At 39.2% G+C, this 18,052-nt stretch overlaps 1 protein-coding gene across 3 annotated transcripts in view; it reads left to right on the top strand.

The window, feature by feature from the left end:
* Window positions 1-18,052, top strand: part of UPP1 (uridine phosphorylase 1) — a 28,715-nt gene that overhangs the window by 5,002 nt on the left and 5,661 nt on the right. The window contains exons 5-8 of one of the 3 annotated variants that reach the window (XM_054284889.1): window positions 2,445-2,542; window positions 3,616-3,752; window positions 14,675-14,740; window positions 17,522-17,633. In XM_054284889.1, coding sequence (XP_054140864.1) covers window positions 2,445-2,542; window positions 3,616-3,752; window positions 14,675-14,740; window positions 17,522-17,565 — 345 coding nt within the window. In that variant the 3' untranslated portion in view covers window positions 17,566-17,633. Of the gene's footprint in view, window positions 1-2,444; window positions 2,543-3,615; window positions 3,753-12,092; window positions 12,153-14,674; window positions 14,741-17,521; window positions 17,640-18,052 lie in introns of those variants that run through there. The other 2 variants (XM_054284888.1, XM_054284887.1) reach the window with 2 other exon arrangements.

The following is an 18,052-nucleotide window of genomic DNA, read 5'->3' as shown; positions in this document are numbered from 1 at the left end:
TCCTGTGTAGTTTGTAAAAAAATGCCCTGTGCAGTTTATCTGGGAAAATTGATGGCTGCTAATAAATAGAGACTTGTCAAAGGGAAAAATTCCCCTCAGCTGTAATCATTGAAGTGTAATGGCACAAGAGTCTGCTTTTAATGCTGAATTTGCCCAGCAAAGTAACAAATAAGCACCTCAATGGATTGCAAATGCCCTCCAAAGCCAAATTCTGATTTGTTCCATTGCTACTTTTGTCATTAATTAGTTTACTTGAACAGTAGGGATTGTTTTGGTCCCTGCAGTATAAGCTAGCCTCTCATTTAATGCCAAGAAAGGCAGCATTTAAAAAAAAGCTCTTGCTTGCAGCTTTCAAGACTTTTCTCTTTGCCTTTCCTCTCTCCTTTCTTTTTCTTGACTTTATTTTTGACACTTTGAACCTTTTTCTGTTCTCTAGTCAAAATCTCTCTAGCTTCTGCTCTCCCTTTGTCCTTTAATTAACTCTTTAATTACTAGAGCTCCTTTTCTTGTGCTTCTGTTTGATGCCAAGAGGGAAATCTCATCTCTCTCCATCTGCTATTTGTTTATCCTCACTATCAAACTGAGTTGTGTTTCTGTGTTGCGCATTTCTGAAATGTAAAGCACAAGTAGGCTGCTTCAGCAAGCAGTGTGAACAAACTTGAAGAGCAGTTCTAAGCAGCTAACGTGGTTTTTAACCTCCAGGTTGGACAAAGACCCTCCTTTTCATCTCACATAGATGCCTCTGATATCACTGCATGCCCTTGCTGATCTCTTCTTCTTTAACAAATGGCCCAGTCTGACTCCACTGAAGTCTGAAGGAGTTTCAGCGCTGACTTTACACGTGTTTGCATTGACATCCTGGCTCAGAATCAGTACAACTGTCTGTCCCAGGCTTCATTTTCTTTGAGTTAATAAGAAAACTTACATTCTCTGAACATTCAGATCTGCTTTTTCTTTGTGCCTTCCTAATTAGCTCATTGATTAGATGTATTCAAAGGACATTATACTTTTGTTTGCTCTTTCCATTCCCTTTGCACACAAGCTCCTTGAGAAGTCCTTGGTGCATTTACATTTTGGAATCTTCTCCTTACAGAGATTTTCATGGGTGTTCTGTAGTGTCTGAAATCCAAGTGTGACTGCTGTTCATGCATCTAATTTTTGCACTTCATATTTTTTTGCTCTGTCAACTGTATTGCAGTATCTATGTCCACATAGGTGGAAAGTATTTTTAATGTACTTGTAAATTTACAGAGCAATACATTTCACTTTTAGTCACTCTGTCCTGATTTTCTTGTAAATAACCTGCAAATAACATCTCTTATTCCATGGGGCACTCTTCTGTGTTGCATGTTTAAAAAAGAAAATGGTCAAATAATATGTAGGTTCTAACTAAAAGGATATGTAAGTGTAACACAAAAACTTTGTTAATAAGCTTTGAAAATTCTGTGCTATCTTCAGGACTTTCCCCTTTTCCACTTTTCTTTGTGCAATGATGGAAGTTGTAAGTAGTTTTTAAAGATGTTTTGGTTTTTTTTTTAACTCAGAATTTCTTAGCAACTATTAGTGAAAAATATCTGGGAGTTGTTAAGGATATTTAATTTCATGCTTTGATTTGAGAGGGAGGTAAGTTGACTCTTTAGTAGCTGTTGATTTTGATCAAAGCTAAAATAAAGAGCTTTGGTATGTATTGCTCATGTTTCTCCACTACTTATTGGTTTTCCCATTTTCAGGTCTGGAGTAAGTGTTGTCTTTCCCTGGCTTTCTAGGTGTCATCTTTCAGTCTTTTAGTCAACACTGAGCTCCTTTGCCTGTCATTGGAAAGATGATAAAAGTAAAATAGATTTTTCTGTTGTAGGCTTCCCCCTATATATATATATATATATATGTATATATATATATGTATATATATATATGTATATATATTTGTTTGAATATCAAACCTCTAATTAATATACCACAACAGTTTTCTTATTATATAGGATGTTTTATGCTTTTTATTAAAAACAAAAACCAAACAAACTAAAAAAGAAGTAGCAATTAAACTATGAGTTAATTTCTAGTTTTCCTGACTTTAGTAAGACTGGTCTGTTTTCATATTCTGCATACAGAGATATGGACTAAGATGAGAAGTTGCCATGGATAAGTTTGAATTTGAAGCTTAATTTGAAGTGTACTGTGAGGGAAAGGCTTGTGTAGAGCACATTCTGGAGAGAGCAAGCAGCTAACCTCGTAGAATAACTAACTAAGGGACTGCTTTCTCTTTTGTTGTTCCTCAATAATCCATTACTTGTACTTATGGAAATAATGTAGATAAGACATGGAAATTTGAACACATTAAGGCCTTTAATATCACCCTCACTTTTGAAGGCTATGCTATCATGTAATCTTCTTGTTCATTTTTTTTCATAACTCCTTTTTTTTGAGCTAAGATTTCTCTAACACAGGTAAAGCTTCCACCTATAAACCCTAAATATCCAAGAAGAATGCCAAATGTTTCTACAAAGGAATTTAGTGGAGAAAATAAGCTTTCCTTGCCACCCATGTAAGTAGTACATTTATGAAAATCATTGAACACCTAAGCCTGCAACTATTCATGTATACAAGTAAAATTGCTCCTTGTGAAAATGCAGGAATTAGCAGATATGTGTATGGTCCTTGTGGATCTTTATTGCTGGTAATTTGCTATTATATGTGATGCTAAAACGGTTTTAAAAGCTTCTAAAGCAACTAAAATAACAGTACTTTAACTCAGAAAATTATTCTATATAACTTTGTATTAGGAAAACTGAGCATAGAGCACATTTTCATGTAGCTGAATTTTTTTGTATTCTAGATTGGGGTTTTTTTTAATACTAGTGAACAGGTGAAAATGATAATCTACATCATCAATTCTCTTAGTGTAGGTTACAGAGAAACAAGTAGGATTGACACTTTAAGGAAAGACATAAACTGTAGCCTTTATAAGGTCATACAGAGCGAAAATACTCTCATGAACAACTGAAAGAAGTGATTGAAGCAAATTTTTATGTCATTTGTGATGTGATGTAATCACATCATCAGCTCTGTGTGCACAATTGAATTGTTTCAACATACTTTGTCTGAAAAATTTATTGCTCAGTCATCAGTAGTCCTAGTATGTTTTACAACTATGGTAATGCTGCCAAATAAGTGATTAAACTGTCAAATGAATTTAAGAGAAAATTTGTAACATAATTTCACTTTTGTGCACCACAGAATGAGTACTGTCAGTCTTTCTCATTTACACATTCTTTTGCGCTTTTTGTCTTTAAGACAAGAACTGTGCAAGAATTATACATGTGAAATTCCAATGAAACAGATGTCTCTTCTCATGTAAATTTGAGTACTAAATCAGGCATAGTTCTTTGCTTTTGTTTATTTTTGGTTTTTATTCTTAGGTGATTACATGTAGAATATTTGTTTTGTTATTTATAAATAAATTATAAGGCTAGAAATCGTTATATTTTAAAACTGATGTTATAATTAGAAATAAATTCTAATGTAACATCTTTTCTGTAAAAAATATGATTTTTCCATCTAGCCCCTATTTCTGTTTACTTTTGCTTTTGTTTCCCTTTAATATATTTGTATTTACAGGCCTGCTCAGAGAAAAATTGAAGCAGTAAATTTTAGCAAATTAATAAGCAATGGTTATGGGACTGACTGGTTGCAGCAGTGTACTGGATGGGAAAAAAAGATTGAAGAAACATCAGAAAATAGTGATCACTCAGAAGGTAATGTTATTGAAAGCTGTTTCTTTTAAAACGAGCTGGGCTCTCAAGGTAACAGCAGAGGGCAGCCTCAGTATTTGTGTGGCTCTCTGAATATGGTGAGACACACTGAATTATTGTGTTTAGTTTACAATACCCCATGACCAGCTAAAGAAAGGAGTGCCCCTGTTTGCAGTCAGTGAAGGCAGGCGCTTTCATGGACTTTTTTCATCACTACAATTGCAGTGTGCTCTGTTCCAATCCAGGGGCTTCTGTGTTCTGATCCAGGGGCTTCTCTCTGATGTGTTTCCGTAAAATGCTGCAGAGACACAGCCATCCTGCCCAAATTTAAGCAGACTGTAAAGTATTTGTTGCCTCCTTGTTATGAATATTCTTTTGCTCCTAATATTTTTCCAAAAACTTCTGTCACAAGTGTCATTGATACTGATTTAAGAAATAGAGCCCTGCTTGTAGAAATTTGTCAAAATAAATATATGCACATTGTTAAAGGCAGTGGAATTTCAGCAGTTTAAGAGAAAAAAGTTATCCAATGTCATGCTTTCAAACCTTACTTTATCATGCACAATAGTAATAGCTGTGAAATACTTCACTTGGAAACAGATATAAAGGTTAAAGGGTAGGTAAATTTCTCTTACTTCTGTCAAAGACCTTTTTCTTAGGTAACCATGTTGGCTCTATCAGTTTTCTGTAGCAATGTTTGGAAATGCTATTGGATCTCCCATTCCATTTTTTTTTAAATTTGTTTCAGGGAATCCTTTTGTATATCTTGGCCTTGATATATTAATGTATGAAAGTCTTAGAGGCCAGGTATTTTAATTTTTCTGACACTTCAGCTCTGTCTGAATGAATTTTTGTGTCTTCCATTAATGTATCTACAGTGGTGGGTTTTTTTGTTGTTGTTGTTGTTTTCTGTTTTTGTTTTTTTTTTTTTGTGTGTGTGTGTGTGTGTGTGTTTGTGCAAAACCTCTTCTTCCAGGTGAGTATCAGGAGAAAACAGGGAACTAGAAGTTATATGGTTTTGTTCAGAAGAAAAAATGTCATAAAACTACAGGATGAAGCCAGATCTCGGTCTGGATCTGAAGGAGAATGCATAATCTTAGAAGCCACTTTTCAAGTTAACTTAAGTATCCAAACTCTGATCATGCAGAGGATGCTGCTTTGAGACTTCAGTGACCCAACAATTCAATCATGAAGTCTAAAAGTGCTCTTCCTCAGCATGAAAGAAAACCTTGAATATTCTTCTTTGTTTTCAGATTCTATTCAACTTTCTTGTGTGCTGACATTTTTCTTTCCCATTACTCTGAGTAAAATTAAAGGGGATTTCAAAATCTCAATTTCCTTAATTTGGTGATAGTTGATTTCTTAAAATGTATGCCTCCAATGAGACATCTGAGATATAAAGAAAAGTTGAAGATTTTTCAGAGTAAGCATGAAATTGGTTGGGTTATACCACTTAGGCAAAAGAGAAGAAAATGGGTACACTGTAAAGGCTTCTGGAAAGTCAGTGTGCGGTATAGGTTGACATATAGATACATCTAATTATTGAGTTGCTTTTATTTTTCATTTTTTTTTGATAGCGTGATACCTGCTATTGCCTTTGTTTGCAATATTAGCTATTCCAGTTGAGATTGGTTCTGTATCACAGTGTAAAAGGAGATTGCTTTTAATGCTCTTAACAATATGATTTCATCCAGATGTGTGTCTTCCTTCAGTTTTGACTGTGTCCTTTTCATTCTTTTAGGTGATTGCTGACGGTAGAGCTTTTACATTTTTTCCCACTCGTGTACTTTTTTCTCTTCATCCAGAGCAGTTGGCAGCATGAGCACCTTGCAGCTCCCTTTTGAGATGGAGCTTTCTCCGCTCTTGCACAGAATACACCCTAGACACCTCAGGAAGGAGATACAACCCATTCCATATGTAAATTTATAATCCCTTTGTTTTGGGGTACAGATTTGCAAATTTCTTAGGTAGCTTGTTTATCTTGTTAATTCAAAATTAAAAGTAGTGGAATTTATGTGTATTTTTACATGAGGAAGAAACCAACAACTTTAGCTGACCTTTTTATTAGTATGATTGAAGTTATTCTGTGAACTTTAATATTTTTTTCCTTTTGCAGTTTCAGAACACTCTGAATCACCACCTGCAAGCAATGAGTTAAAAGTCACAGTTTCAGGGATGTAATAAGTAACTTGAAAGATTCTTGGGGAAACTAAAGCTTTGTATTGCTTATTTAGCCCACTATTTACACGTTGGCTAGATTATTTTTGTAACTTAACGCGTCCCTGGTTGAGATGTTTGCGAGATGGATGAACTTCCTTGGGCTTGATTGCAGCAAATTTTGAAGAACCGACAACAACAGCTGTCAGTGCTTAGTCCTAGACCTTTTCTTAATGTAATAAACAAAGCTAAGCTGAGGTTTTCTCCTGCACAAGACTCCTGCTGCTTTGCTGTTCTCAAACAGGATTACCATATTGCTGCTGACTTAACTAGACACAGGCATGCTATTGATGTGCACAAATCAACAAGTTTCTTTAGTTAAGTACAGCTGTACTCATGAATTATGCCACAAAGAAAGGTGAAGGGGAACTGTATGGTATGAGATGAAATGTAGCTAGAAAGAATTGAACTGGTATGGATACTTGCAGTAAAAAAGTCAAACCTTCACTGGAAAGAGTGCTTCTTCATCCCAAAAGCTCGTTTGAACAGACACTCAGCTTTCTAGGACAATTCTCTTGCTGTGCCTCCTGCATAAGAACTAGTTGATCAGTCATAGTGTTCAGCCACATAATTAAAGATCTGGTGGCATTTCCTGGTATAGTCTCATTGTATAGAAGCTGAATCATGGATTAACAGTTCTATGGACTCAGCTATCTATGATGTTAGCACTTTCAGCTGTTAAATAAAAAAATTATCTATCCTGAAGTCTTGACTGCAGCAAAAATATTATATGCTAGATCACTGTGTTTATTCGCACCAGCAGAAGTTTGTACTTTGAAATAGCAATGTATAAATGTTGTAATTTAATATTTTGAAAAAGTTAAGATACACTGATATTTCAATATCTACTTGGATTAGGATATATCCCTGAAATCTTAATAATAATGAAATATTGATTATAAAGTCCACTAGAAAGTGGGTGCAATTTCATTACCATGCCTTTTGCTAATAGCATGGAAAGCAAACTCTTAGTTTTTAGAATTTCCTCTTCAGATTACATTCAGTACATTTTACACCTTTGAATCCAAGTACTGTTAAGTAGATTTCTTTGAACAGAATGTTTAGAGTATTTGGTTTAATACTGTTCCTTTAGAACTTTCATGTAAAAATTGATTGGAAATAGGTAAACCATTGCTAATCTGAGCCCTCAAAATTTTCAGCAAACTCTAGAAATTTTGCTGTTGATGTTGTTAGACCTAGCACCTGAGTCCATCTTTGCTATCCATTATTTTGAACAATTCAACTAAATTGTATTTTAAAAAATAAAAGGCTAAGACATATGCAAATGCTTAAATGTACAGTTATTGGATGCTCAGCAAATTTTTCAAAATAGAAAAAAAGCTTACATCAAGTTCTAACTTTAGTGGTGTGTGAGATTAATTACCTTGTATCTGTTTTCACTTACAATTTGTGTTGTGAATTATGTCCAGATACATTGAAACCATTAATTTTGCTGTGAAAGCAGAGCTTTTGGGGAATCCAGTTTTCTAGGCTACCCTTATCAGGGCATGCCAGCATTGGAGCCCATAGCATTAAAACCTGACCAGTTGTGGTGTGTTGATCTTGGCTGGATACCAGGTGCCTGCCAAGCCTCTCTATCACTCCCCTTCCCAGCTGGACAGGGGAGAGAAAATAAGGTGGAACAGAACTCATAGGAGTGACTCCAGTAAAGGGCAACAGAGGTGGTGAAGGTTTGAGAAAGTAAGCTTGAGGATCAGCTGAGGGAGCTGGGGTTGTTTAGGCTGCAGAAAAGGAGGCTCAGGGGTGACCTGACCACCGAGTGCCTGAAAGGAGTTTGTAGCCAGATGGATGTAGGTTTCTCCCAGCCAACCACTGACAAAATGAGGGGAAACAGCCAGGGGAGATTGAGGTTGGACATCAGGGAGAATTTCTTCACTGAAAGGAGGGTTAAGCATTGGAATGGGCTGTCCAGGGAAGTGGTGGAGTTACCATACTTGGAAGTGTTCAAGAAGCAGCCATACATGACAGTGCTATGGCTTTGTTGACAAGGTGGTGCTCAGCTGAAGGTTGGGCTTGATGATCATGGTGGTCTTTTCCAATTTAAATGATGGTCATTAATGTGTATTCAGCTTTCCTTAGTCAAGCCAAGGAGAGGTTTGATTTGCACTGTTGGTCACCTGAATCTGAATGGATCACAGTTTGAATACTGCAAGTAAGAATATTAACAGCCTGAGATTTCTCTTCACAAGAACAGGAGGATGATTCTGGAATCTGTGCATGTTCTCCAAGGGACATGAATTCAAAGTGGTGTAACAAATCAGAAAGCTCCAGCTGAACCCAGGGGTGGAAGTGTGCTGCTTGAATTCACCTTATCGCAGTAATCATGTTGTTCTATTTGCTTCTGAGTCAATGCAGTCATGCAGCTGGCAGTTTTCAAAGTCACCAACAGTTCCATGTAAAAGTGGTGGAAACTTCTGGTTTTCCATTTCTGTTTTTCAGAGAAATGCCAAAGTCAAAAGCTGGGTATTTATTACAAAATCTTGCCTTATTGTTTTAAATGCTGAAACATTTGTTTCATTGTCTTGTGCTCTATTTCTGCCCTGAATGCCTTTAAGTAGTGAGAGTTTTTTTTCTTTTTTTTGAATACTGATTGCTTTGCAAGCCCAAAGATAAAACAAAAGTGCAGTTACATTTTATGAATTGCATCCAAGATACTGAGTATGTGAATGTTTCTAAAAGAGAATACCATATAAAGATTTAACAATAACTTGTCAGTTTAGTGACTGGAGACTAATTTTCCTTTTATATACAGCCATTTCATTGTAGTGAACTCTAATATATATCTAATACACAATTCTAACCACTTGTGTCTTTTTGGACTAGACTACAATATAAACATGCCTCCAAAGATCAAGGGTCCATATTCATTAACTTTCTTTGTGTAGCAATACAAACAAAAATTCAATTGCCCCATTTTAGATGCTTCTGAAGCATCTAAAATTCCCTTGATTTAGGCTTATCTATTTCTTAAATACTATTATCTGTGCTGAATATGCAAGCTGAGTTGGAAAATATGTAGGATTAAGCCCAATTTCTTTCTGTAAATAAATAGCTTCATATTCTTGCTCTTCCCTGCAGATATTTTTTCAGAGTGTACTTATATATTATGCTATATTGTGGGAGAAAAAGCATGAAATGGAAATAAAGTAGCTCAGTCTTAGCACATTTTGTCCTTCTATTAATAGCTGTCATGATACAAAACATCCAGAATAACTGAAAAATCAAAATGAAGTGGGTAAAACAGCTGCACTGAATTATTTGACCAATTGACTGTGAAAATGGTTTATGGTGAGCGCAAGGGAGAATACATTTGATTATGACAGACAGCCTTATTTTCCATAGCTCAAATTCTTACCCATGCAATAGAAAAACCTGAAAATGGACACCAGTTGCATATTGTTGTTATTACCCCAGTATGTGGCTGTGTATTTTTCACCCTTCTAAACGACATTAGCATCCTTCCCACTAAAATACAAAATGGAATGAAAACCCAGACACTACACTACAAAACCGGGAAGCTAAAAGGAGATTTAAAGTTTTTTAGTGAAAACTGAGAGCAAAAGTTACTACCAGTTATTAGACTCATAGAAATGCATAGATTATTGAAAATTTCAGACAAGGTCAACTATAGTAACCTTATTATTATATACAAAAAAGCAATTTACATTGATTCTCTTAATATACAGCTGAATGGAAAATGACCTGAAATCTAAAGCAGACTTTTCTCTGGATCCTGAGTTGAAGGGGTAGGTAATATTCCTGTTTAAAGGAAAAATTTATTCCACAGAATTAAACACTCTTCTAAGGTGTTTGTCCACTCCTGTAACTTGGAAGTCTTGACAAATATTTAAAGAACAGGAAAATGGAAGATGGATTAGGAACCTGTTCTTCTGTTTCACGCACTGGAAATCTAAACAAGCTGAACAGATGACGTTTTTCTGAGTTTGTTGAGCAATTCCTCTTGCATGTTGTTTATGCCTAGAAATGCATCTGTGCAAGGAATCTCTCTTTCTTATATTCCCATTCAAAGTCCTTTGGTGTGAGACAGGATATGAATAAATTTAACTCTAAATGCCCTATACATGATTTTTAAAAGAAATACATCTCAGCAATGCCTTATGCGTAATGTGTTTACTGTGCCTTCTGTGTCCTGAGGCACAGAAAGTTTTCTACCATGAAGATTTTGCTCCATCTCCCAAGTACTCCCTACTATGACAAACTACAGAGTGGTTCTGATTTAAAATTGCATTGCAGGATTGTGGGTTTGGTGCTTTCAGTTACTGAAACGATGAACATGAACAATGTTAAATTTACGCTTCCAGTAGCCGAAACTGTCTCTGCTCTTTTCTCGCACCGTGTTTGCCGTGCCCACATGCCCATGAGAGCGGGAACACAGTGTGTGTGCACCGACCGACGCACGCAAGGACTGACAGACACAGGCGCCGAGCCGACTCTGCCATCCTTGGCCGACACCTGCATCTGTATCTGTATCATCTGTGTTATAAATTGTTATAAATTATCAAATCGGGGGCCAAATTTATAAGAAAATTTAGCAATGATTTATTAGATTGTCAGCAAAACAGAATTTCGAAAAACAACTACCGCAGCCAAGAGTCAGCGTCGAGCCCGGGTTTCGGTGCTGGGTGAACAAATGGACCCGACCCCTGAATGTCAGAGTCTCCCCCTGTTCACCCCGAGCTTATATACAGTTTATTCTGCCTGGGGCAGAAATGGCTGAGTGTTTCTTTGTGTCCCTTCACATGCAGAACTGGGGCCATACATGTACAGGGTTAGACAAAAGTCCAGTTCCAGGTGTCCAGATGATGTCAGAGCACTCCGGAGAAGTTGGCATTCACGTGTAAAGGGTGGTGCCGGTAGTAGATGCAATCTTTGAAGTGCAGATCACTCTTGAGTGCCCCGGACATTCCAGGGAAGTCAGTGATCATGGCCCAGGAAGGTTCCATTCATACATTAACAGACTTGATATTATCTTAATGTTGTCCAGGAACTACCTGAATAAAAATAAGACTCTGCTCCCGGCCAGGGTGGTCAAAAGTCATAGCTTAGATTTTACAATGGTTTATACATAAATGGCATGAATTATCTCTATCATATACTACATAAATGATCAATCGTGAGCCAAATTATCAAAAATTGCGAAAAGATTTATTAATCTTTCTGCACGACTGAATTAAGGTCTTTGAAACCACCACAGCCAAAGAGACAGCGTGAAGCCTGGTATCGGTGCTGGGTGAACCTGGATCTGACCTCTAAAGCATCGGACACTACCCAGTTCACGAGAGCCACTTCTTGCAGCGAGGTTTTATACAGTTCATTGTGCCCGAGGCAAAGGAGTTCCAATTTCTTTTGTAACTCTTCACATTCATAGCTGTTTCTTTCAGTGTGCAGAGCTGGACAAAGATCGTCTCCAGGTGGATAGTCAGCGTTGATGGGCTCCGGGGAAGCCGTGTGTTCAGATGTATAGTTCTGGCGTTGCTGGCTATCTTGATTGATGTAATCTGCAGGGCGATGATCGCTCTGAGGCGGTTTCCGACGACTCGAGATACCGGTGATCATCGCCCTGGAAGCGTCTATTCTTACGCTAAAGCGTCGATCCTTATCTTGGCCGTGTCCAGGAATTCTTTGGAATCTGAATAGACATCTGCTCTCGGGCCGTATGTGGTCAGAGACACGTTTGGGAGTTTACAATCTTTATAACATACACTCTTTAATAGCATGAATTACTTCTAACGTATATTGCATCTGTATCTGTATCTGTACCTGTACCTGTATCTGTCTGTACCTGTATCTGTATCTGTATCTGTACCTGTATCTGTATCTGTACCTGTGTCTGTACCTGTATCTGTACCTGTATCTGTATCTGTATCTGTAATCCCCATGATAAGGTGCTCCTGAAGGCCCGTGCCCTTGGCAGCAGCTCTCCCGAGCCCCGGGCTGCACCCCCATCGCTCCCGGCCTCACCGTCGCAGCCGCTCGCCGGATCGCGGCGCTTCCCGCAGCCTCCCCGGCGCGCAGGGAGTTAACGGGGCCCGGGGCGGGGCGATGCCGCCGCTGGCGGGATGAGGCTCGGCCGGGATTCCCGCAGCCCGCCCGGGAACAGCGAGCCGCTCTCCTCGTTTCCCAGCGGCGGATCCCGCTGCCCCGGTGAGAAGCGCGTCCCGCCGTGCGCCCCGGCAGCCGCGGCCCGCTCCCGGGCGGATGGTGGGATGCCCGCCGTGTCTCCCATCCCCGGACGGCGGGGCGGAGGGTGGGCAGGGAAGCGGGGGCGGGCGTGGGTCCGGGCGAGCGCTCCTTTCGGCCGGCGGATGGAGCCGCTTGCTCGGTCTGCGGAGCCGGGGGAGCGCCCCGCCAGCAGCGAGGAGACCGGCGGGGTAAAATCGATTTTGCAGCTTTTCCTGATGATGGACGAACACTGAACAAGGGCTTTTCCGGCTGAAACCATTGGCTGTGGGCTTCCTTCAAAAATGAGGGGTGGCGGGGGGAAATGAGACGTGGCAGTTATAGTGGATTCTGCGTGGGTTTAAAGCACCAGTCTGAGGATTTCGATGCGTAGATGAGATATTAGGAAGAAATCTTTAACTCACTGTCTCGCTGAGTACGGTGAGACACTGAAACACGTTGCCCAGGTAAGTTGTGGATGCCCCATCCCTGGCAGTGTTCAAGGACAGGCTAGATGAAGCTCTGAGCAATCTGGTCTAGTGAAAAGTGCTCCTGCCCATGGCAGAAGGGGTGGAACCAGGTGATCTTTAGGGTTCCTTCCAACCCAAACCATTCTAGGATGTGCGCACACCTTAACACAGGCTTTGTCCATTCTTTATCTGAGCCCTGCTTGGAGCACATTATTGTTGAGCATCAGTTTTAACTTTGACTGGAGAAGACTGCTGAAACTTTTGACATGTCTGTAAAAATTTCCATTTGGTTAGACAGCGTGAGAGTTTTGTGGTTTTACATTAACTGGTAGCTTGTCAACAACTACCTGACTGCTGTCAGGGTCTGCCCTGGGAAAGCTGCTTTGTGCTCGCTCCGTCCTTCAATTCCTGCCAAGGCACCTTCAGCTGGGTGCTCTTGAGGGGGTAGGCTGGACCTTTGGACTGTCAGAACTTTGTTCTCAGCTTTTTGAAGTGTATTCACTTGTGTGCCTGTGTACCTTGTGTACCCGTGTCAAGTGTACCTGTGATTACTTAGGGGATCAGAACCCAGAACAATTAAAAATCTTGTGGATGCTTAATACTGTGAACAAGAGGTGGATGAATATCCTTGGTTTATTTGCAGCCATTTTTCTTCTTGCTACATAAAAATCACTTTCCTGTTTCTTCTTCCTAGCTTCTAACTCCTCTTTATCAGGACTCGTGGCACTGTAGGAAGAAATGTGTATTTCTCCTGTGATGTGTGTGGTATGTGGTGTTGCCCAGTAGTAGCTGACTATACTTCATACCACCATAAGGAAGTGTTGTTGATTATAAATGCAACTTTTATACTTCCCCTCCTTGATCATAGATGGTTGCATACTTTTAGTATGCCTAATACCTGCAAATTTGGGTCTACTTAATAAAGGCTGATATTTTCAATGATGAAAACTAATTGTCCTTATACATTTTAATACATTTCCATTATTCAGTGGCTTTTAACCGGTAGGTCTCTTGTTCATTTTGTTAGGTTGGGCACACTTCATTAGGAAGTCACATATTATGTAATTCTGTTGCAAGATCAGTTTTTTCCTGTTTCCTTGTGGTGTAATCCTGGGGTTTTTAAGGATTACAGTCCTGTCTCTGTTATAATCTCTGTGCTGTCAGGCCCTTCTTAATGGAGGGTAGAGCAAAATGTTATGATTCAATACTTCCCATAAGGCATTCCCAGAAAGTACCAACTTCAGCACGTAGCCTTAGTCACTTCTGAAAATAATAACAAATTAATCATCCTATAATTATAATTCTGTCCTCGGACCAGCATGAAAGCCTCAGTGATACATTTGTCTGTTTAAATGTAAAGAAGAATGCAGCAGGGAGAAGGTTTTGCATATAGGTTAAGGTAATGGATCAGAAAAGAAGGTATTCAGGATAGATGATAAGGTGAGAGCTGTGGCTTTTTGAAGCTGTGTTTTAGTTTCATACTCCTTGCTTTATACTGGGGAAAGAAGTGCTCTTAAGGTCAGTAGGAGGAGTTTAATGAGGAGGATATTATGAGTAAGATGCTGCCTGGGCTTGGGTTTCAGGCGTCCGCCAGGTAAAGCTGAGCTTTGGAGACCTGGAGCCAGAGGTGGAAGGAGAGTGAAGCTGGTTCAGCAGTCACTGTTGTTGGCAGGTGTGGAGGAAAGAGAGTGAGTGAGTTAGCAATGAGATTTGCCTCTCTGTGGCTGGTGAATCTGCAGCTGCTCACCCCACAGAACAGAGGTAGTGGTGAGGTGGGGGTTGCAATAGCAAGGGATTAATTTAGGCTTGGGGGTTTGAAAGTGGTGATGCTCAGCTGTAAAAATTGTAGATGATAATTTTGCTCCTTTTGCTCCAGTTATAAAAGCTGGAGTGTGGCTGGATTATTTGGGGAATTTAACATTCATGGTAGTTATCATCAATACAAGGTTTCTTTCTTTGTTAGTGCTTCCAGCTTTACGGATGGGACTATTCTGATGCACTTATATATATACATTTTTTTTAAAAATATAATTCTAGGTATAAGACATCCATGGCTCCTGGTTCCTCAAATGAGAAGAAAACTGATGATGGACAGGCTTCAAAGTAAGATTGAAAAATTATTATTTTGTCCAAGTTTACACTTAAACTTCCTCCCCAAACTCATTACACGCTCATTTAGTTTAAGATAAATTTTATGATACTAGTGCCAAGTATCCGGTAGCAGGTCTTTTGACAATTGGATGCTTTATTGCTTTACCACACCTATACAGAGGACTTTGCTGGTGAGCCATTTGAACTTCTCTCAACAGTGAATACTTCAAAGCAGGGCGATGTTTTCATTTATTTTTATTTTAATCCAATGAGCTGCTGAAATGTTGATTTTGGCTGCTGCTTCAAGAGTTCAAACAAATATTTCAATGTGTTTCTCTAATCCTTACTTTAAGCTTATTTTACTAAAATCTGCTACATGCTTCTTTTGTCTTTGGATTTGTGTTTTACTTACACCCTTAGAAGTTGTAGGTGCTTTACAACAGATTTAGGGAAATGAATTTTCTGCTCCTGAGCTTTGCATGCCAAGGATTTTTATCAAGCAAACTTGGATTATCAAATCCATGGCATTGATCCTATGTACACATATCAATATGCTAGTTTTTATTTCTCATTTTACCCCAGGGTCCAAGTCTGCAATCAGATGTGTGGATAAGCTGAGCAAGTTGGTGACAGCCCCTCACTGTGTTGAGGCTGTGGGTCAGAGAATGCTACTGGTGGGCTGTGAGATGAAAAAATGGAATATAGCTACTGATGAGGAAGGAGGTTGTGCTTTGGCCAGGCATGAGAACAGTGGTGTTGACACATATCTCATTAATTTCCTTGAACTTTTATTAGAGGCCTTGCTTTTCCCTGATTTATTTCCTGGAGAGAGGCTTTTATTGCCACTGTTAATAAAAAAAAAAATTTTTTTTTTTTCAAATCATAGCCTATCCTATTTGTATGTGACAACCATTCCAATGGACATCAGCACAGCCAGATACTGGATCTGCATTAGTGAGTGGCCCAGTAAATAAATGTAGAGAGTCCCACAAAACTGAACAGGAATAATTCAGGGGAGGCAGCCTAGAAATTCTGCTAATATGAGCTGGTGAATTCCTAGGTTGTCTGTGTCTTCATGACAAGCCATAAACTTGCTCTTTAGTTCTCCCCGAGTCAAACAGGTCTCTTGGAAGGAAGAACAAAGGCAGCCAAAGCCTTTGGTTCCACTTCAGGCAGGATTTGTATGAAGAGAGGCAAATGGAGACCATGGGCGATGGAAGGGAATTCCTACTGAAGGGTGAATGGACTGGCTGCCTGGGTGGGCAGCTCTTTCTGTTGCTGAGGGTGATTGTCTGTGGTGGGCAGGGACAGGTAGGGTGGATTGGGATGGCACTTCTTTCCTTGGTTGTGCAGCTGCTACTGGATAATTAATGATGCTGGAGAGAGATCATCAGGAACAGAAGAAATTGCTGTACTCAGAATATCTGGGTTGGAACTGTTTGGTTCTGAGGAACAGTTCAGTGACCTCAGCACAGGCATCTTGGCAAATGTAGACTTCCTTCATCCTGCATAGGTAGATGAGGCATAGGAAGTAACGGAAAGCATAGGTCCTTTCTGCCTTATCTCCTTTCTGGAGAGGCATTAGAAGGCAGATAACTTTGTGACCTAGACCATCTAAAATAGTGCTAAACACCTCTGTTTAAGCTTCAGAGTTGTTCCTAAGTTGTCCTAATGATTTTTTGAATGAAGTCCAGGTGAAGTCTTTTGTTTGTCTCCTCTGACAAAGCAGTTTGAATTTGCTGAGCCATGCTGTGCCTCCACTGAGCCTTCATTAAAATATTAAGTCATCTTCTTGTGTCTGGAAGCTATTTACTACTTGATTCCATCTCTCAGAAATTACTTTGAAGTACTGGCCAGTGTTCTGCTTAAGCTTGTTGACTAGTCTTTCATACCTGTTTCAATTCAACTTCAAACATCAAGCACAGAAAGCAGACATTTTATAAATCATTCAGCTTGTTTAGTTAGTCCACTATTGAATTTTCCATGAATGTGATCCCACAGGCCAAGTAGTTCAGGTTTCCCTCCTTGTCCTGTCATTTGCTGTCTCTTCAGGGAGATTAATTTTTATTTTTCTTTTAAGATGTGTCATTTCTTTACAAGAGGCACTTAGGAAGAAGTGAATTATTTTTACCTCTTCCTCTGTTTTCCTTTTTCTTGAATATTTTTTTTCACTGCTATGGTTTTCTCCTTGCTTCAGGTCTCCACTTTTCTCTTCTGTTTTTCAGATCCTCTGTACCCTTGTTATCAGTTTCATGCCATAGGGTTTTTTTTCTCCTGTCTGTATGACAGAGTAAGACGAAGTGCCAGAAATCTAGTTTGTGCTTGTCCATAAAGCCGAAATCATCCTGTCCTTCTCAGGTGGCTGACAGAGTTTCAGTCAAAACAGAGGTCAAGCTTTGCTTCTCAGCTTTGCTATAGATTGCGTGTATAATATGGTGGGCTATTGACCATTCCCTGGTCCTGCTCCCATTGCTCTGCTCACCATAAATACGCACTATGGTACCCAACTTTAATACTATTTAAGAAAATAAGATAAAAATTAGATAAAGATTGCACTGTTGCAAATGCATCTGGACATCTGGGCTTTTCTATAGCAATTTCATCCTGTGTTTCTGGATTTAGGGTTTCTTTAACACAATGCACAAGGAAAAAATATAAAATAATTTGTATGTGTGGCATTTCCCAACTTTTGACTGCTTGACTTTGAATAATTGTCATTTGTTCAATGTTTGTATATATTCTATATATATTTATATATAGTCTATATGTTTTATAATGCTGCTCTTTTGGTAGAGAGAATTTTATTCATCTCTGCAACCCTCACCTGGAGAAAATGAAAGAAGACATCCTGTACCATTTTGCTCTTGGGACCGGTACCCATGATTTTCCAACATTGTTTGGCGATGTAAAGGTGAGATGCTTTGCTTTGTTCAGCAAGCCTGAGCTTTTCTGCTGAAGGTGAAATTGTAGCTGCCTTCAGAAGAAGACTAAATGTGTCAGCCTACCAGGAATATAGAAGGGGAAAAATTTTGTGGGTTCTTGTCACTTTGCTATCCAACAAAGCTGAGGGTAATTGTTTTTGACTATCTCTTTTCATGCAGCAAAAAGGCAAATGTTGTAGGGTCTATTCAGATACCACTTTTGTTTGTTGGGTCTTCAGATCAATATTTGTCTTTTATTAGTTTAAACAGGGTGAAAGCATTTGAGTCCTGTAGACAGCTGAGTTTTTTCCCATAATTCTTCTTCATGGCATTTTAGAATGATTAAGAGGAGTGCCATATCTGGGGATAAATCTGTGCTAACTGAAGGCGTTTGCATACTCAC

Source organism: Melozone crissalis, unplaced genomic scaffold (assembly GCF_028551555.1).
Source record: "Melozone crissalis strain CALT ecotype California unplaced genomic scaffold, PUWL_Pcris_2 ptg000042l_1, whole genome shotgun sequence".
Classification (NCBI taxonomy): domain Eukaryota; kingdom Metazoa; phylum Chordata; class Aves; order Passeriformes; family Passerellidae; genus Melozone; species Melozone crissalis.
The sequence above is the reverse complement of the archived record's forward strand: the minus strand, read 5'-3'. Positions and strand labels throughout refer to the sequence as shown.